At 37.9% G+C, this 22,420-nt stretch overlaps 1 protein-coding gene across 2 annotated transcripts in view; it reads left to right on the top strand.

Annotated features, from left to right (window-relative positions):
• The window catches only part of Dhc64C (dynein heavy chain, cytoplasmic), a 1,460,071-nt gene that overhangs the window by 1,391,033 nt on the left and 46,618 nt on the right, over positions 1-22,420 (top strand). For both annotated transcript variants that reach the window (XM_090376486.1, XM_090376487.1), the window contains exons 87-88: positions 1,587-1,697; positions 21,753-21,816. In XM_090376486.1, the coding sequence (XP_090232612.1) occupies positions 1,587-1,697; positions 21,753-21,816 (175 nt within the window). The remainder of the gene's footprint in view (positions 1-1,586; positions 1,698-21,752; positions 21,817-22,420) is intronic.

Raw genomic sequence — 22,420 nt, 5'->3', positions numbered from 1 at the left:
TAGATTCCAAAGTTTTATTACTATTGGGTGATACGCCAAGCCATCCAAAAGATTTTAAGTCATTCAAACATTGAAGTAATGTTTCTGCCACCTAATACAACTTCTTTAATTCAGCCATTAGATCAAGTTATATCTACCTTTAAAACTCATTACATTAAAATTTTTACAATGGATTTTGGAAAAATTTGATTCCGAATCTATTAAAGTGATGAAGGCATGAAACGTTTTTTAATTGAAGAATTAAAACTGTCAACATTAAATGCGTGTTGGAAAAATGTATGGCTAGAGTCAGTTCACTCGGGAAATATGGTTGAACTGGCAGAAAACAGAATCAGTGTGATAGTAGAACTTACTAAGTCGGTAGGAGGAGAAGGTTTGATGATATGACTACTGAAGATGTTCAAAAAGTACTGGTAGAAAAAAGGCTGGCGAAGGGTATTTGGTAGAAATGACATCGGAGGTAAACCAAATCAATTCAGAGGATGCTAGTGCAGATAAATTGTGAAGTTCCAAATTTTTACACTAAAAATCATACGGGAAGGCATGAACTTAGCCGAGCAATTAGAATCTTATTTTCTGAATGCAGATCCTTCGACTGAAAGGAGTACAAAGTTCAAAAGGGAGCTTCAAACATGCTTAGCTCCATACCATGAAATTTACAAAGATCTATCGAGCACAAAAGCAAACAAACCCAGATTACTGATTTTTTAAAGAGAGTAGAAGATACACAATCTAGATACTGCAGAAGAAAGTTCAGAAGGCGAAGATTATCTTCAACAGAGAAAACATTCTTGTTTGATTGTGCTTAGCAGCAATGAAGAGGAAGAAAAGTAATGAACTTGCATTATCTGACATTTATGTATCGTAGTTTGTAAGACTTTTGTTCAGTTATTACTATTTTTAATAAAAATGAAGTTTCTGGTAGTTATAAAAAAAAATAGTGTATTTTTGTTAGCTTTTGTAACCCCCCCCCCCCCTTTGTACTAGTTCTTAGTCCCATATAACACGATTTCACACTACATGAGATTTTATAGGAACCTATAAAATCTCATGTAGTGTGAATCGTATGTTATACGAGGGTTACCTGTAATAATATTTCAAGAAGAAAATTTGATTTAGGTAATTTCCAAATAGATTGTTATTTTTAGAAAATTCAGAGTTGGATGATTCACTGAGTGAACTCTGACTGTAGAAAGATTAACACCGTCTGCTGACTTCACCAATGACATTTTTGACTCAGGATTGAAAACCATAGGATTGAGTCAGTCTGGATTGGGGAAGGCAGATACTTTTTTTTGGGCTTCCTTTGGACTATGGCTGAATCAACCAACTGCTGACAAAGGTTGCTTTTTGATAAAAATAACTTGGTTTTCACCTCTCAAATCCAAAGAAAAAATTTCTTAAAATCAGGTGGTTTGCCCTCAAAATGGATTAAAAACCCCATGCTGCATATTTGCATCATGGCACAGTGAGCGTGTTAATTTTTTTCGCTGTTGAAGAATTAACTTTGAATTTAATAGTTTTACTTATTAACAATGCTTATAGTAAAATGAATTATTATTTACTTCTGTGATTAACTATTTCAGGGTTTGTATGTATGGTTAGGTGGACTTTTCAATCCTGAAGCATACATTACTGCTACACGTCAGTATGTTGCTCAAGCTAATGGCTGGTCTCTAGAAGAGCTTACAATGGAGGTGAGAACCTGTTCTTTTTTTTTCTAAATAAAATTCTGATACATGGGCAACTTTTAATATCTTTTCACTGCTGTTTTTTTTTTGTTGTTATTTTTAAGGTGTATCACTTTTTCATTCTCCCCTTAGTGTGGACACCTGTATGTAGGCCCTATTACTGATGCTTTCAGATAAGCATCACTAAGTTCCAGTGCTCACAGGCCAGATTAACATTTTAACTTTATCTACTAAATGAACTATGTGGGACCGGAGAATATTTTATAATATAGAGTTATAATGTTCCATATAGAATGACCATTAGATGTAGATATAGAATAACATTAGATATAAAATATAGGTTTGGCCTGAATCCCCCTCGATGTGGTGAGAGGACTTCCTAGTGATGCTGCTGGTCCTCCAAATTATCACCACTGAGATCCAGAACCCAGAGCCTAGGTTCCAGGCTTCCACCATAGAAATTTAGTGTATTTGCCATGCAGTGCAAAATCAGAAATTAGGTGAACCCACTAGCTTATTGATCCTGAGTACATCATCCCAGACCAGTTATCTTGTTGAGGCAGGAAGTAAAAGTGATGTGTTGCACTCAGCTTGAAAATGTCACTTTTATCTCTTCAAACAGGTTGTCCTGGGATGATGTATTCAGGATTTATTTAATTAGACTCAAAACAAATATTCGTGATATTTGTTTTTATAAAAAATCCTTTGCTTGCACCTTTATAAAATATGAACATCTGGTTAGTTTTCTTTGATATTGAAAATTCACAACCCAGCCTAGAAATTTCAATCATTAAAAGACATCCATTATTTTGATCTCCCAGGTGATTCAGCAATCCATCTACTGTCATTTTTAGCTCGTTCAAGAGCCCTCAGATACAAATACCAAAGGGCCAGTTGGCAGACCATTGTGTGTTATACAGATTTTCCCATTGTGGCTCAGTCTGTACAGAATAGAGTAACATACCCATTTTTATAATGAAACATCCTATTTCCCCTATTCACCTATTTGTCCTTGAGGTTGTCACAGACATTCTCTTAGAAATGTCAGACAAGCTGTACTTGCTACCTGGGAGTCTAAAACGCTGATGGAACTGATATTTGGATGACATTCAAGTCAAGTGGACCCAATTTCAGCGAAGTCCGGGCGGTCTGTGACAGCCAAATCCTTTGCTTGCATCTTCATGACGGTGGGACTGTTAATAATCCTGGGTATAACCTCCATGCACAAGCACACATGGGTGACCCCCAGGTGTAAACTAACGTAAGCAGGGTTCGAGGTGTGGTGCCCACACCACATGGAGAAATGTCGCCCCCTCTGTGTTACCAGGCAATTCTAGGTGGTAGATAACTCTCATCAACTGGTGCAATACCACCACTTTGCTTATTGGAGGCTTGAAGTGGTGGAATCCATGTTTAGTCTCCAGAGCTAAGTTCCGGTGAACCCTTCCCCATCTCTTCCATCATGCAGTATGACTGATGTGACTTCTGAGGTTATGATAAACATCATGGCGAGATCCAAGCTTTCTGACATTTTGAGGTACAGCTCTAAAACGGTGTTCGCAGGCCAATTGCTAGTTAGTACACCGGACCGAACCTATTGATAATGCTTTAGGAGGCTTCCGGATCAGCTAGAGTATAGCTGATCCAGAAGCCTCCTAAAGCTAGTGTATAGCTGCTACCTCTACTCTGCCAGATAGTGACTGGAGAGAGTCTGAGTAGTGTGTATACAGGGGCATTGTCGAGGCTACATTATGTCAAGGATCTAGGTATATTCTTACGACGTGTACGCCATATCCAAAAATTTCATTACTTCATACAGCATGTTCGGCCCCGAGTGCCAAGCGATATTTTGTGTGATACATAGAGTGCTCTTTCTTAGTGGATTAGTTATTTATTTTCCAGCATCTCTATTCTTCCTGATTTTCATAAGTGATTCTTTACTTAAAAGCTTCGAAGTAGAATCCAGAAAGGAAATACACCTTTCTTTCCTTGCATATATATTTACATAAAAAAAAAAGGTAAACTGCAGCCATTATCAACCCACTGCAGGATGGAAGCCTCCTCAACAATTCATGCTGAGGGATTATATATTTATATAATCCATACTAACCTAACTAACTTTCTAAACTGCTCAGTCACCAGTGGCACCGCTCCTACCTCCACATGGCGGGGCTGGTAACCTGGGAGAAGAAAACCACTCTCCCAGGACAAAAAGGAGCAAAGATGGACATTAATAGACATGCAACTTACAGATCTCATGATCCAGATCTCTCAAACAGAGATGACTTAAATGCATGTAATGCAAAATGGCGGAAAAAAGAAGGAACACAAACCCCTGCTCCTCTTTTTCCGATACTACATTCTTTAACTGATAATCCTTTGAATAAGCTCTCCCCATTCTTAATATAGAAATGTCTTGAAAATGTGGCTGGAGTTCCAAAAATGGTTCGGAGATTAAAATCTGGAGACCTAGTGGAGATGAATGAGAATAAGCACTCACAAAGACTATTAAAAACATCGACTTTTGGTGAAATTCCCACAAAGGTTACCCCGCATGCCACCCTAAATTCCACTAAAGGGGTAATAGCTGAGTGGGATCTCCTTAATGTATCTGAACAGAAGATCATTCAGGAATTAGGCAATCAAAATGTAATAAATGCCAAAAGGATAGTCATTAAGAAAGATGGGATTTTTACTCCTACCCAAATGGTCATCCTTACATTTAAAACGTCAATTTTACCAACAATTGTTAAAGCTGGATATTTAAGGTGCAAAATTTGACCTTATATTCCAAACCCAGTCCGGTGTTTTAAATGCAAAAAAATTTGGACACTCGCAAGCAATCTGCAGGGGTATAACCACCTGTGCCTCCTGTGGTTTGAAAGAACATGGTCACATAGACTGTACCACTGAAATGCGATACTGCTAAACTGTAAGGGAAATTATTCAGCATTTTCAAAGGAGTGCATCCAGTGGCAGACAGAAAAGAATATACAAAGATACAAAGTGGAACACAAGGTGCCATAGTAAACTCGAAAACTCCTTTCAGACCTGTCCCACTGCAAACAACTTTAGAAGCAATTGCTGCTAGAGTTATGGTTGAGATAGCAGTAACAGTTGTTTCCTTATACCTTTCGCCCAATTATTTCATACAAGCGAAACGGGTGCCAAGCGAATCTTGAGGCCAAGCAATCTTCCCTGCGACTTCTACTGCGATTATATTAGAGAGATAAGCTTTTCACTTTGAGTTCACACGTTTTTCTTCCGTTATTCAAATATATAATAAGAGTTCTCTTTCTTAAAAGCATAAGGAAGAAGTTTCAGAAAGGAAAATAACTTTTCTTAATTTTTCTGTGTACTAACCTTCTATTTTACTCACTTGGTGGCACTACTCCTGCCTCCCCGTGGTGGGGCTGGACCTGAGTGAAAAGACATCACCCAGGACTAAAAGGAGTTGAAAGTGGACCAAAAAACTAACAACACAAGATTGGAGAAAGTTAGCTCCAATAAATGTGATGACTTACAGCTGAACATGTCTCAGGCTAAGAGAATGAAAATAAACAGCTCTGAGCCTTCTGTCCCTTTTTTTTTTTTTGGTGATACGTTCGTTATCATCACAACCCGTTGGGAAATTATCCCCTTTCTTAGTTCAGAAGACTATAGAGTCCATGGTTGGATCACCAAAAATGATAAAACAATTACAATCAGGTGATCTCTTAGTAGAAACCTCACTAAGTCATCAATTGGAAAAATTGCTAAAAACGAAAACTTTTGCACGACTACCAGTTGAAATTATCCCACATAATTTCCTGAATACATCAAAAGGTGTTATTACCAAATGGGACCTTTTGACTGTTTCAGAGGAAGAACTACTGCGCGAGCTAACAGAACAACAAGTGATACATGTTAGGAGGATAATGATGAAGAAAGACGGAATTCTCATTCCAACCCGATCAGTAATTCTCACCTTTAACAATCCTTCTCTTCCCCATTCAGTTAAAGCAGGATATTTAAATTTCAAAATCCGACCATATATACCAAATCCAATAAGGTGTTACAACTGTCAGCGATACAGACACTCTCAGGCGACATGTTGCAGTGATCCCATCTGTCCACTCCGTGGATCAAAAGACCACAATCAAGCAAACTGCACATCCGCTACACCACTCTGTCCCAATTGTCACGAAAATCATCCTGCTTTTTCGAAGACATGCAAAATGTGGGTATTGGGAAAGCAAATTCAAAAATACAAAGTAGAAAATAAAGTGTCTTATCCGGAAGCAAGAAAACAGATACTTGCAACCAAATCTTTCACGTTCCTATGCTTCAGCAGTGAAACGACAGCAAACTATAGCCACTCAAACGGAGGTAGCAGTACCTCTAAATCAAATTATAGACTGGAGTAAAGTAATATTGATGACAAAAACAGTTTCACAAGAAACATCCAGTGGTAAAGAGCAGGATACTTCCGTGCCTGGAAAGCAGAAATCAGAAGTAATATCTTCAAAAAACAAAGGAAACAGCAACGAGTAAACTGTGTGAACAGAAACAAACAAACATAGACCAAATGGATACTGATGAACAGAGAGAGAACGTACTAGAACTACACCCTGCAGAAGATATTGATACACCTCATCCTAATTTTCCGAAGAAACATAGACCCAAATATGATAAACGAAAAAACTCAAAAGCGCAGTCAGATTCAACAAATCGTCCTGAGACCTAAATAATGCAACATATTATTATACAATGAAACTGTCGTGGTTTACATGGAAAATTAGATGAAATAAAAGATATTATTCAGCAGTATAAACCGGCCTGCATTTGCCTTCAGGAGACCCATCTAACACTTCAGTCTTCACCCACATTTCAAAATTATCCACTTTTCCGGAGAGACAGGAATGATAACAGAACTGCCAAAGGAGGAGTGGCAATTTTGGTGAATACCCATATACCAGCTAAGCAAACAACATTAAGAACCAACTTAGAAGCAGTAGCAGTAAGAATAGCTATCGGAATTTCTATCACAATCTCGTCCATTTATCTTCCACCAAATATCCCTCTCTCCAGATCGGAATTAAATGATCTTACTATGCAGCTTCAACCTCCCTATTGCCCTATGGTAGATATGAATGCCCATCATTTGTGGGGATCTGCTGACACAGACAGTAGAGGTAACATAATCGAAACTTTCATAGATGATCAACAACTGAATTTACTGAATACCGGATCTCACACTTATATCAGTTTGGGTGCAGGTATCACCTCTGCAATAGACTTAACAATATGTTCTCCATCAATTTATCCTAGTATAGAATGGTTCGTGTTGAATGATCCTTACAACAGAGATCATTTTCCGATAGTATGTTCCATACAGACACAATCGATTCTTACAGAAGGAACCAGAACAGTATGGAATTTTAAAAAAGCTAATTGGAGTAAATATATGCAATTAATCAAACTGGATAAGCAATTAATAGAATCCCTGCCAATAGATGATGCTGTCTTATATATCAACGATCAATTATTAGAAGTTTCCAAAGCTACAATACCTCAAATAAGTAAGGCAAAGCAGGCACGGTACAACTCTCGGTGGAATGCAGAATGTGCAACAGCAAAAACGAAACAAAATTGTGCATGGAATAGATTCCGAAAATATCCAACTACCCTCAATTTGATTGCATATAAAAAAGCCAAAGCTGAAGTGAGGAGAATTCAGAAAAAAAGCAAAGAAAAATTCTTTGATCGTGTTTGTTTCCACACTTACTAGGAACTAGAATCCTGGTTTGGTGTGGAAAAAAATTCGGATTTTAAGTGGAAGATATCCAAGCACACAATCTCCAATCTTCCATCGGAAAGGACAGAACGTTTTTGCAACAGAGCAGATATCAGAAATTCTGGCTGACTCTTTCGCTTCCATATCAGCAATTACAAGCCACAACACTGACTTTCAAAAATATAAAGAACAAGCTGAATAGAGTAAGTTGAATTTCTCTACCGAGACATCTCATCCCTATAATCTACCATTTCTAAAAGAGGAATTACTTACAACCATTAAAAAATTGCCTAATAGCGCACCAGGTCTCGATGGCATTCATTATACTATGATCCAACTCCTAAACTCTGATTATCTGGAAATCCTACTAGCTCTATATAATAGAATTTTTCTGAACAACCTGTATCCATCCATATGGCGGCATGCAATTGTCCTTGCATTTCCCAAACCCGGAAAACAACCTTCCTATACATATAATTATTGCCCATTTTCACTGACCAGCTGCTTAGGAAAAATCCTTGAAAGAATGGTGCATAATAGACTTACATGGTTGCTGGAAAAAGATGATGTTTTATCACCCCACCAATTTGTATTTGGAAAAAATAGATCGACACTTGATCTACATGTCAAAGTGGAAACAAATATTAGAAACTCATTTATAAGAAAGCAGCATATGATGATGGTAAATCTAGATCTTGAAAAAGCTTTTGACACAACATGGAGATTCGGAATTCTACGAGATCTATTTCAATTAGTATATAGAGGACAACTTCCACAATTTATAGAAAAATTCCTTGCTGACAGAACATTTCAGGTACAGTCGGTCCTCTTATAACACGTGTTTGCATTACACGAATTCGATCATACACGATTTATAAATAGGGGAACGTTATCTTATATAACACGAACCGAATTCGCTTATACACGATTCGCCTTTGTGTTTACAAGAAATGGCAGTCGAATGCGGAATCACCCCAACTGAATGCAACACGATAGGAACGAAGAAGATTCCGAAAATGTATTTGCGTTTTATATCAGTGAAGGGGAAACACATTTCACCATAATAACATAAAAACCAACACAATTCCAGCTATCGATATAATCGCAAATGCAATTAGATGGAGTTTACTACCAGTTTATAACAGATTCCACTAACAGAAATGCAACTGGAAATTGTTTTTATTGTTTTATGGTAGTAACCCCCAGAAATGTGCTTTAGTAAAATGTGAGGTGTTAATAGTGTATCTCGGCCTTTACGGTGTTGTTTATTCAGTTGCTACACGCGCGCAGCTTTGTTTCTGTGTATCAAGCGTGCCACCTCGTTTGTAATTGTGCTTTATTCCCTAAAAATTAGTAAAATACTTAAAAGGTGTGAAAAGGAAGCGTCCTGGCTAAGACACTGCAGATTCAGAGAGAAAAAAAAAAGAAGCAATATCGATAAACAGAGGCGGACTGGGTCAAAAATTCTTACCCGGGAAAATTTGTAGTGGCCTCATATTACGGTTTATGGCCAAAATCACACCGGCCTCCAGCCCACCGTGGTTTCCCCCATAAGGCTTATGGCCAGTCCGCTTCTGTCGATAGAGAAAAAATATGAAATTGTGAAACGCTTTGAGCGAAATGAAAGACCATGTGATATTGCACGTGCTACAGACCTAAATGAGGCAACGCGGAGAATTACAAAGAATGCAGAGAAAATAAAAACCACTTTCATAGCAGGAACAAGTGTAATTAAAATCCATTAGATTAAGACACAAAGAATTGGAAGAGATGGAATGGCTGTGATCTGTTTGGATAGAAAATCAAACAAAAAGCAAGTTTGCTTACGATAGAAGCAAAAGCATTAGCAATATTTTATTACGACTTACGTATTATAATTTATACTTACGTATTATAAAATACGTAAGTATTTTATTACGACTATTTTATTTAATATAATAAATTTTTTACGAATAAAATACGTATTTTATCCGTAAAAAATACTTTTTTAGTATTAAAAAATACTAAAAATACTTTATTATAATATAATATTATTTTTATTACGTATTTTAATCGTTATAAAATACGTAAGTATTTTATAACGATTAAAATTACCCGATTATTTATTGTGTTTGGTAATGTTTTGGTTCCAAATGTGTGTTCAATCTTGGGTGGTCGGCACCTAACCCTACTTTTCCAATAGGGCCTGTTGTTTATATTGCACGAGGGTTTCTAGGAAAGCAACTATCGTGCTATACGAGGACAGACTGTACGATATAAAGGCTGTTTATCTACAATATATATACAACAGGAAGGGGTTCCCCAGGGCTCAGTATTAAGTGCAACCCTGTTTGCACTGCGTGTGAACAATATCACAAAGGTTATACCACCATCATTGGAAATCTATATGTATGCAGATGATCTTTCCATTTCATTTCAATCACAAAGCATGAACACAATAGAACGACAGCTCCAATTATCCATAAACAAAATAGAAGTATGGACTAACAATAAAGGATATAGAATATCTGAGAAAAAATCAGCTGTTATACACTTCTGTAAAATTCATGGTTTTCATCCTGAACCGGTCTTATACTTAAATAAAATTGCTCTACCTGTTGTTCAAAATTTCTCCTTCTTGAGCTTAACATTAGATAGAAAACTAAACTTTCATGAACATATACTAAGACTTCAAACTAGTTGCCTCTTAAAACTTAATATCTTGCACACAGTATCTTCAGTGGCCTGGGGAGCCGACAGGTCCACATTATTACTATTATATAAAACTTTGATTAGATCTCGTTTGGATTATGGATCTCCTATATGTGCTTCAGCAAGAAGGAGCATCTTACGTTGCCTAGATACCATTCACCAAAGTGCTCTCCGCATAGCTCTAGAAGCATTTAGAACTTCACCAATTTACAGCCTGTATGCAGATGCATCGGAACCCCTGCTGCACCTTCGACGAGATTATCTACTGTGCATGTATGCGGCAAAAATATACAGTCGGCCATCACATCCAAATTGGTCCATTATTCACGATCCACCATGGACAAGGAATTATGATTCCAAGCCAAATGAAAATAACCCAGTAGGACTGTGTCTCAGACACTTAGCTCAATTGTGGGAAATACATTTCCAGCACATTTCTACAGTAGATATAAACTCAGAACCTCCTTGGATTCCGACTGTGCCTTTGTCCATATCACATCTTACAAACAGGAATAAAGAAGAGATCTCTCCAATCGTTATACAGAAGCTTCACGCACTGCACGGTTTTGAAAATAGAAACAGTCATCAGATTTACATGGATGGTTCAAAATCGAACAACTCAGTAGGTGCCACTGTAGTTTTACCGGAATATATTATATCTGTCTCCTTGCCTCATGTTTGCAGTATTTTCACAGCAGAATTATATGCTATTAAACTAGCACTGGATGATATTACCAAGCATCAACTTCTACCTGCTCTAATCTATACTGACTCCCTTAGTGCAGTAGCAGCTTTACAGAACAGCAAATATTCCTCAAATTCCTTGATTCAGCATATCAAACAACAACTCTGAGTTTTGCATAAAGCAAGAAAACAAGTGTCTATCTGTTGGATTCCCAGCCATGCTGGAATGCCAGAAAATAATCATGAAGACCAAGCCACAAAAAATCCAGATCTTAATATACAACATAACTTTCAGTTTGTACCATTTACAGATTATAGGGATGTATTTCGTACCAAATATACTTCCATCTGGAAACAACTTTGGAGGGGCCAATCGTGCAATAAACTTTGCAGAATAAAAAAAATCTATGTTTGTGGCATTCTAGCTCACGTACAAATAGACAGGAAGAAGTTATATTAACAAGACTGCACATTGGGCATACTTTCCTCACTCACAAACATTTACTTTTAAGAGAAGATTCCCCCACTCTGCTCTGTCTGTCAGATACAACTTACAGTAAGGCACATCCTGATTGATTATCCAGCCTATTCAGCTGTTCGTACCACATCCTTCCAATCATTAGCAAACTTGCAAGCTCCTCTAACCCTCTTGTGTACTTGGTGACAAAGCAAACCTAAGTGAGCTCTTTATATATATTAAACATCTAGGAATAATAAATACACTTTGATATAAAAAGTAAAGTGCAGCCATTATCAACCCACTGCAGGGTGGTAGCCTCCTCAACAATTCATGCTGAGGGAAATGGACCATAATCTGCCACGCTGGTCCAGTGCGGGTTGGCAGATCGACCGTATTCAGCAGTCAGGGGCTTGAACCCCGGTCTAATTCAAAGAGCGTGTGCTACTGCACTCCCGCTCCTGCCCACTCGGCTACGGAGGCCCTACCACTTTGATATATCCATCCTAAATCATTAAAATGAACGTAATGACACTGACAGACACATATTGGCCACAGTGCCCTTGTGTCATGAAACTTTCATACCAACAACAACAACTTTAGCAGATTTGGATGATTTAGTTACCCATCTGCCACCACCTTTCTGTATCCTGGGTGACTGAAATGGGCATTACCCCTTATGGGGTTCCTCACACCTTGATAAGAGAGGTCAGTTAATTGAAAAATTTCTTGAAAGGCACAACTTAACATTATTAAACAATGGGACTCACACGTATGTACATCTTTCCTCAAGGTCATCTTCTGCAATTGATCTTTCAATATGCTCGCCAAACCTCTTTCTGCTTATTGATTGGTCGGTCACTGGTAGCCTTCGTAATAGTGACCACTTTCCAGTAAGATGCACACTGTCGACTAACTCTCCTCCTCAAACTGAAATAAAAACTGTTTGGAAATTCGACAAAGCTAACTGGAAGATATATCAAAAACTGGCACATCTAGATATTCAGACCATTGAGACTCTCGCCATTGACTCTGCCATAACTTACATGACTCAGCAAATAATAGCAGCTGCAGAAACCGGAATACCCAGATCATCCATGAACACCCGCTAGCACCCAAAAATATGGTGGAATGAAGCCTGTAGCAATGCCAAAAAAGAGAAGAATAGATACTGGAACTTATTTTTTCGTAAATACCCAACCACAGCTAATCTCATACAGTTCAAGAAAGCTAGAGCTAAATCATCGTCATATACAATGAATAAGCAAAAAAGAGACATGTTCCAAATATGCCTCCACTATAAAACAGAACCACAAATATCAGAACTGTTTGGACTAAAGTTCGAAGAATTAATGGAAAATATCCTTCTATAACCACTCCAATAATACTTCTAAAAGACAAAGAAATCTGCAATCCTTTGAAATTTCTAATACATTAGGTGAAACATTTGAAACTATCTCAGCTGTAACTGCATTTTAGCCAAGTTTCCAGGTACATAAAGTACAAGCAGAAAAATATAATCTCAATTTCAATACTTCACGACAGCTTCCATATAATGTACCCCTTACCATGGCAGAGTTACGTAGTGCACTTGCAAGATCCAATAATAGTGCTGCTGACTCTGATGGAGTGTACTATGCCATGATATATCATTTGAATGAAGGATCCCATTTTGCTCTGCTAAAACTGTATAATAGGAATCTTTGACAAAGATTACTACCCTACCAGTTGGCGTCATTCTGTTGTATTAGCTTTCCCAAAACCAGGAAAGGACCATTCAGATCCAGCAAATTACTGACTGATAACTTTAACTAGTTGTAGAGGAAAAATATTAGAAAAAATAATTAATGCCAGATTGACATGGTTCCTAGAGACTGAAAGCATTCTAAGTCAAAATCAATATGGATTTCGAAGAACAAGATCAACACTTGACCTTATGGTCAAAGCTGAAGGAAACATCCAAAATGCATTTCTCAGGAACGAACACCTAGTGATGATATGGCTTGACATTGAAAAAGCTTTCAATACAACCTGGCAATATGGAATTCTTCACTATCTCTATGAATCCGGTCTTCGTAGTCATCTTCCAAAATTTATCCAGAACTTTTTGAGCAATTTCATTCTGCTCTCTCGCAAACATTTGTGCAAGAAGATGGGGGGGGAGTCCCTCGGGGTTCTGTGCTTAGTGCCATGCTCTTCTCCATCAGGATCAATTCAGTTACCAAATTATTCCCAGCACAGTTGAAACATATCTGTATGCTGACGATCTGGCAATCTCATGCCACTCACAAAACATATGTTTCATTGAAAGGTAGCTTCAAGGAACAATTAACAAGCTTGTTCAGTGGGCAAAAAATAATGGATATAGACTTTCAAAACAAAAAACAACAGCAGTTCATTTTTGCCGTAAACGGAATTTACATCCAGATCCCGATTAACATCTTGACTTTAATCCAATTACTTTTCAACAGAATATTAGCTTTCTTGGAATAATTCTGGATAAAAAACTTAGTTTCTTAGAGCATATTAAGCATATTTGTACAACCTGTCTAAAGAAACTGAATCTCCTTGGGGCAATTTCTGCTATGTCATGGGGTGCAGATCGGTACATGCTGCTGCACTTATACCGGTCTCTCATAAGATCCAGCCTTTACTATGGGTCTCCTGCATATGCCTCAGCTAGAGAAAGTGCATTAAAATGGCTCGACCCAGTACATCACAACGCTCTCCGAATTGCACTGGGAGCTTTTCGTACATCGCCAGTTCAGAGTCTCTATATGGAAGCACAAGAACCACCCCTATTTCTTCGTTGGCATGCTCTGCTATTAAGTAATGCAGCTTAAATCAGAAGTTTCCCACATCATCCTATAAGGCAGTATCTATTCACCCCAAAATGGCATAATTTGTACCAGAATAAACCTTTGCAGAATAAACCATGTGGCATTAGATTACAAAGCATAACTATGTGCTGGGAACTAAATATGAATAACATAATTCTAGATATTAGCACGGCTGCACCACCATGGCAAATACCCTTGGCCAATGTTGATCAACGTTTCCAACAGTGGGGAAAGAATGCACTTCCAAATTTCAGTATTCAGCAGATCCATGCAATTCACTCTTTTCAGTTCTCTAGTTTTATCCAGATTTACACCGATGGTTCCAAGACAGACAGTAAAGTTGGCTCAGCTCCCTTTGGAGTGCAGCACTTACACCGCATAACTGTATGCCATCCTGATGGCTCTTGAGAATGTAAAACAGTCTTTTTATCAAGTCATTATCTACACCGATTCCTTAAGTGCTGTATCTGCTCTTCAGTGTAAATTTCCTTCCAGTCATCTGTTACTATAACAAATTCAAATCAAGTTTGTGCAGCTTCTTGCAAACAGGCAGAAATTAATTTTCTGCTGGATACCTGGGAATTCTGGAATCATAGAAAACGAACAAGTGGATTTTGCTGCCAAGAATGCTAGTCAAATAACATCAGACATGCAGATACCTTACACAGATTTCAGACACATCATACATAGCACTGTTAGAAAAAAATGGCTATCGATTTGGCAGCGACAAAAAAGCAATAAGCTCTTTCAGATTAAAAAAGATCACAAGCAGTGTCTATCAAGCCTAAGAGACAATAGAAAGAAAGAAAGAAGTAGTACTTGCCTGATTGCGAATAGGACATACCCACCTAACTCAGTTATTTACTCACTCAGGATGACCCTCCACTGTTCAGCAACTGTCAAACTCAACTAACAGTAAACCACTTTATCATTGAATGCCCGTTATACTTGAGAGAACGACGAACAGCTTTCTCCTCACATCTATATTCCTCTAATAAACTTCCCTTACAGCAGATTCTCGGAGACCGACAAGATATTAATAATGTTTTTGCCTTCCTCATGATAAACAAATATCATCTGATCTGAATCCCTTTTGTAATATAACAATCATGTACCAAATAAGATTGTAATAGGTGCATTATGGCCTTAGTAGCCCTTGCACCAATAAATCCAACAAAAAACAGCATGTCCCCCCCCACTTTTTCTTACTATTGAATACACCATGAGTTCTCAAACTAATAGAGTAAGCTTATCTGCGAAAAGATCTTAACCTCCCAAACATTTCCTACTTCATTTCACAAATATGCGTAGTCTCAGTTCCAATCTGAACGATGTCCATTTCCACTTAGTCTGCCAAACCCCATGTACTTTTTCTGACAGAATCTCAGTTATTGGTTGAGTCAAGCACTGCTCATCTCAGTTGCCCAAATTATTTGCAATATGATCCCTTTCACCTCAAAGATGGTACTTGTGCATATGTCTGTGCCAGTATTCCCTGTCAGAGACTTGGTAATTTGGAATCTCCCCTTTCAATCTTCTCTGGCTTAAAATCTCTCTACCTCATTCTGTTAAATTAATCTGTTGTTTCTAACATTCTCCCAACTCTGTTAATCATGCAGCTCTTTGACTTCCTCTCTTTGCAACTTGACTTTCTCCAGTCCAACTTTCCTAACAGTGAGGTAATTTTCCTTGGTTGTTGATTTTAATGATCACAACTGCCTCTGGCTTTCGTTCTCTAGTCATACAGACCCAGCTGGTCAAGATGCTGAGGCTTTTGCAATTACTAATGACCTCGCACAGATTGTTCATTTACCTACACAGGCGCCTCCGTAGCCAGGTGGGAAGGAGCAGCAGTGCGTAGCACACGCTTCTTGATTAGACCGGGGTTCGAGCTCGCCACCACCAAATACGGAGGATGCGGAAAGGTTAAGGAATGACCACCGCATATCCTGGAGCAATATGGCCTTAGTTGCTAATGCTCCTAAAAACCAAAACAACATCATTTACCTACAAGAATTCCAGACAATCCTAACCATACAGCCAACACGCTTGATCTTTTTCTCTCACAAACAACTCTTCTAAGTACACCGTCGAAGTGAGTGGTCCTTTAGGCACTTCAGATCACAACTTGGTGATTGTCTGTTCTCCAATAGAGCCTTTAGCTCATGGCTATTCCCAACCTCATATTACAAGAATGCAAAATGGGATGACCTGCAAGACTTCTTTTCTTCTTTTCCTTGGTCTGAAAAATGTTTCAAAATTTCTGATGTCAATGTTTCCCAGATCGTGTCAGTGCAATTATTCTTGTAGGAATGGAATCCTTTATCCCACACTCCACTTTAAAATCTCGTCCATTATCTAAACTTTGGTTTTCCAATAAATGTGCTAAGGCTGTTCAAGAGATGAACGTTGCATATCGTAATTGGCTCGTTTCTGATTCTCCAATTTTATTTTCTGCCTACACCAAACCTCGCAACAATTATAAAGTAGTTATTAATCAGACCAAACTAGATTTTGAACAGGCTAAGAGTAGAAAACTTGCTTCTTGCCCTAATGATAGCCGAGCATTCTGGTCTCTTACCAAAGCTGTTGACCGCAACTTTATTATTATTAGCCATATGGTGCAGAGAAGCCTGAGGCTTATGCTGCACCAGCCAAAAAAAAATTTCCAAGGTACCCTGAGAGAGAGAGAGAGAGAGAACAAGAGTTAGAAATAGAAGGGAATCACCAAGAAAGAGAAGAATGATGATATCCAGCTCAGGATCCTGGGTGTGCCAAGTCCATAGTCACCAGATGTGAACCCCTGGAGTTTTCTTCCACCTCTGTCAAAACCAGATCGTTCTTTTGTCACTTCAGCCAAGAATAAAGGTGATCTGCTAGCATCCCATTTTTCTTCCACTCATGTATTAATGATCTGGTAAAACACCTCCCAACATGCTCTATTCAATGCCTCCTATGGTCTTCCATCAAAAGGATTGTGACGAATCTTGATGTGAAGGAAGCTCCAGGTCCTCATGGTATTTCTCCACGTGTTCTCAAAACCTGTGCTCCTGAACGTCTGTTCTTCTCAAAGAACAGAAGTTAGGAGCCTTTTCACTTTCTTATTCCAAAGGTGTTTTTCCTTCTGCTTGGAAATTTGCTCATATCCAGCCAGTTCTTAAAAAGGGTGACAAATCGCTCCCATCCAATAATCATCCCATTGCAATTACTTCTACTTTTTCTAAAGTAATGGAGAAATCAATTAACCGCCATCTGTTACAACACCTAGAAACCTTCCATGTGATCAACGATCGCCAGTATGGATTCCATCAGTGTCGATCCACTGGTGATATTCTGGATTATGTTACCCATTTATGGACAAATTCAATGGAAAAAGTTCGGTGAAACACAAGCAGTTGCTCTTGACATCTCAAAGGCTTTTGATCATGTTTGGCAGACACCTCCGTAGCCAGGTGGGAAGGAGCAGCAGTGCGCAGCACATGCTTCTTGATTAGACCGGGGTTCGAGCCCGTCACCACCAAATGTGGAGGATGCGGAAAGGTCAAGGAATGACCACCGCATATCCCGGAGCAATATGGCCTTAGTTGCTAATGCTCCTAAAAACCAACAAAATAAACAAACATCATGTTTGGCATAAAGGTCTTCTATCAAGCTTCCATCTTATGGTTTGCCAGCTGTTTTTTGTAATTGGTTTTCTCCCTGATCGCTCGCTGAGGGTGATGGTAAATGGCTCTCTATATTCTAACTTCTCCACTAATGCTGGTGTTTCCCCCACTCTTTTCCTCTTGTATATTAATGACCTTCTTCCATTGACTGGAAATCCTATCCATAGTTTTGTCGATGATAGCACATTACATTCCACTTTCCATTTTGGGAAAACTTGTCCTGCTCAATCAACTTCAACTTCTCGAATGCCCACTACCTATTCCTTAATTGTCGATCTCCAGATAATTCTCCAGTGGGGCAAAGACAACTTAGTTGATTTCAATCCTTCTAAAACTCAGTCTTGTCTTATATCTCACAAAAAGGATTCTTCTGCTCCTATGTTTATCTTTGATGATTACCCTGACTTCTAATCTCTCTTGGCACAAGCACATTACAAATATTGCTTCCTCTGCATCTAAAAAACTTGGTTTTCTCTTTCGCTCTTGCCGTTACTTTTCTTCCAAACAGTTGTTCACTCTGTACAAATCAAAATCCATCCTACCATGGAATACTGTTTCCAAATCTGGGGCGGTGCCCCCCCATAACTTCTCTCAAGCTTGTAGATTCCATTCAGAATCTAGAAGCTTTTCAACAGAAGGGGTTAACTTAACCCCTTCCCGGAACATTTTTTTTCCGGAAAATGTGCCGTAACCGATCAACTTTTTTTATTTTACAGATTAAAAGTATGCATTATCCGCATACTCATTGTATAGTTTTTTGTGTTTTTTATTAATTTTTTCGTAGAAAATACGTGGAGTAATTAACCTATTTGAGCTATCCCAAGTTATCTCGTGTATGCCAAAAAGTTTACAAATTGTACAGATTTTTTTAATAAATTAGCACTTGAGCTAAAAGAAAAAGTCTTCGTTACTCATTATATAAATAAATTTAAAAAATCAAGTGGAAAGCACAAGCAGTAACCTCTCTCCACAAGAAATAATCACAAACTAACTACATTCTGATACACAGTTGCCCCAAGTGGATGTGCGAGGTAAGCGTTGCTTATAGGTGGCAGTTCAAGAGGGCGCCGAAATATTTTTCGATATTGTTTTTGTGAATTATTTTCGTGGGTTCGGTATTCTGCATTTAGGACAGCAAATTATATTTTACTTACTGGCAGCACAGAAATGCACACTACTATTCTTACATTGCTGTACAATATAAGTAAAATGAAAGCCAGTCATCTGTTACCAGGCTTAAGAAAATCCTGAGGAAATCTCGGGATTTACCTGGCTAATGCAAAATTAGCCAGATAAATGCCCGAGAAAATGCTTTTCAGTCCTAAATTTGGAGGTATTATTGTTTGCTTCAGATATTATTGTATCCCAAGATTTTCGTGTAGTTCCAAATAACTTTTTAAACTAAAAACGAGATATCTTGAGATAATCCATGAAGGGGTTAATGACTCCTTTCTAACAGAGTCTCTCCACTTGCTGTTTCATAGACATGCTGTTTCTGCTGCATACCTTTTCTACAGATACTTCCATGGGCACTGTTCTTCTGAATTGGCTTCTATAATTCCCGCTCCCTCTTTCAAAACAGTCCAAACACGTGCCGCCACCAGCCAACATCCATTTACTGTCCAACTTCAAACTCACAGAACCAACTTTTCATCTTCCTCATTTATTCATTCAACTGCCGTTTTCTGGAACAACCTTCCTTCATACTTATTTCCTGAAAATTACAGTCTACAGAAGTTCACGTCTAATGTCAACAAATATCTACCTTCGTCTTCTCAACCTCCAACCGATCTCGGTACTAAGTACTGTAGGTTCTAATACCTCTAGTGTTTGGGGTTTTCATAAAAAAAAAATTTAAAGTTCATGTTGGATCCACACTCTTTCAAGTGTTTTGCCAAGAAGAGGGAGTTCTACCTGGATCCATTCTAAGTGTCATGCTTTTTGTAACCAAAATAAATTCTATCATGGAACAGCTTCCACCAGCTGTAAACTGTTCTCTACGTTAAAGACTTTGCCATATTTTGTCTTGTGTACAATACTAAGGTCATTGAAAGGAAACTGCAGAAAGCTGTGGATCACTTGGATATTGGCTAATGAATTCAGATTTTCATCACAGAAACTTATGTACACTTCTGTCACAAACGTGATCTACCTCAGACCAAGCATTTTGGGCAAAAGGTTATCTCAGTGGTAACAGAAGCTAAATTCCTAGGACTTATTTTTCACAATAAGCTGGCAGGGCTTAACATTATCTGTGTCCTTTCATCAACTTGTGAGGTGCTGATCAATGTATTCTACCATGCTCTTTTCCAGTCTAAAGTTAATTATGGTTGCCATCTTTATGCTTCTACTAGAGTTGATCAGTCCACCACCTGCATTTTCACTAGGGCATTTTGTACATAACCTGTCAAAAACCTTTACATTGAAACAAATAAGCCATCTCATCCCCCCCTCCCAATGCAAGCTGTTGTCCTTGTAATATGGTTTTTAATTGAAATCCTTGCATGGACATGAATTTTTGAGCCACAACTAGAAAATCTGTATAACACAATGGTCTGCCAACCTTTGGCATTTGTATCTGAGACCTGTTGAATGAGCTGAAAATGACAGTAGATGCCATTGCTGAATCACGTGGGGAATTCCTTCCACCTTGACATGCTATGCTTTCAACATTCCCTTTAAGACCTGGAGGAAGACTGCCATTCCAATGTGTCTTCCAGCAACTCTTTTGCAGCACATAGAGCTGTTTTTTCTTCCAGAGGAAACTGTATCCAGCGATATTCCACCCAGAAAGTAACATGCACTGTATATATAGTAGTAGAATTGCACGTAATGGAACTAGCCCTTGATCAAAGAGACCTATTAACAAAGATATATGATATACACTGTTTCACTGAACAGTGTATATTTAGAGTTCTTAGTAATGGTTGAGGTATAATCCTCATCCAGTTCTGTCCCAAATTCAGCTGATTCTTATTTCTTTTTATGAATTTGATTTGATATCAGCTTCTGCTGGATTCCAGTGTGGTTTGGGATCCAGCAGAAGCTAATATCAAATGAAAACACAAATTTCACTGAAAACAAACAAAAAAAAAAAGAAAAAAAGTCATATTTTTGATTCCATTAAGTGCAAGTTGCCCTAAATGGAGTAAAAATAAGTTTCAATAAGTGCATCCTACATTTCTATCTAACACTAACTTTCTGGGTGCTAGACAATATCTGATTTCAAATTGGGATTCAGCTCATCAAAATCCATGAGGTACCATATTTGGATAGGGAAGAAAAACCGAAAGTTAAAAATTTGTTGACCAGTATTCTAATTATTAATTATAATAACAGTCATTATTATCGATACAATTGCTCTAATTTTTTATGTATTTTTTTTCCTGTAGTTCAGAATTCTTTTCCAAAGTGAAGATACACTATAATTATGTAGTGAGTAGCAGTAACCCCAGAGTAATGTACCAACTGTAGCTACTACACTCAGGGTAGTGGAGAATGACAAAGACCTGGGGATAATTATGCAGTCAGATATGAAGTTTTCAGAGCAGTGCAGACAGGCTACCATAGCAGCTCATGTAATATTGCAATACTGCACAATTTGCTTGCTTTCTTGTAAATACAAGTCAAACTATCATTTAATTGCTCTTTTGTACCTCCATATTTTTCAGTTTTATGAAATTATTGCTGCAGTGAAAAGTAGCTTTGAGTAGATTCTTCCAACAATATGCTACTTATGTTCAGGTTACACAAAAATATAGAAAATTACAGAGTTATGTTGAAAAGTAGCAACCGTAAATCTAAATAAAAATAAACTATGTACACCAGTTTTTGACTTTTTAAATAAATTTTTACTGAAAAAACAAAATTGCAAGCATAACTTCTTGAATGATCTTGTATTTTATTATTAATTTACTGTTTATTTAATTCTTTAATAAATTCTTTCAGGTAAACATTGCAGACTATGAAGATGAAGATATGCCAATGGATGAATGCAGTTTTGGTGTTACTGGTAAGTCTAGTGATTAGCCTGTCCAATTAAAATTGTAATTAAGCTGATGAAAAATATACATTAAAATATGTTGTTTTTGGTATTTTCATTTCAGTTAGAGTTTGATAAATTTCATTTTCTTAGCAGATGTTTTACCTTCATTTTTATAGAATTAATTAGAAGTGCAAAAGTGGTTGGCCCCGAGTGCCAAGCAATCTCCCTATTGCGATTTTCTAGTGTTCTTCTTAGGGCTAGTGTTAGCTTTTTTTCCATAAACCCTCCTCCACTTGTAGCATCAGTGTTACCTCCACTATCAACATACTGCTCACCTTTTCTGATTGTTTGATCACTGGTTGGAACTACTCATGCTTCCATGTGGGGGGGGGGTCAATAACCTTGGAGAAGAGAGAGTCCCTCTCCCAGGGCTAAAAGGAGTAACCATGGGTTGCAATACTTATCCACCACTAGAGCCAACAGGCTCCCAACACACTGAAACTCAAAAAAAATAGAGTATGACCTCTCTCTACCCAAAAGAATGAAAATGAATTTAAACAAATCAGAGCCACCAACCTTTCTGATAATTTATTCCTTGTTGTTAACACAGCCGATAAGTAAGCTTTACCCA

This window comes from Mastigoproctus giganteus, chromosome 6 (genome assembly GCF_048544385.1).
Source record: "Mastigoproctus giganteus isolate SK-2022 chromosome 6, ASM4854438v1, whole genome shotgun sequence".
NCBI classification, from domain to species: Eukaryota; Metazoa; Arthropoda; class Arachnida; order Uropygi; family Thelyphonidae; genus Mastigoproctus; species Mastigoproctus giganteus.
Note: the sequence above shows the minus strand (reverse complement) of the source record. Positions and strands in the feature narration are given on the sequence as shown.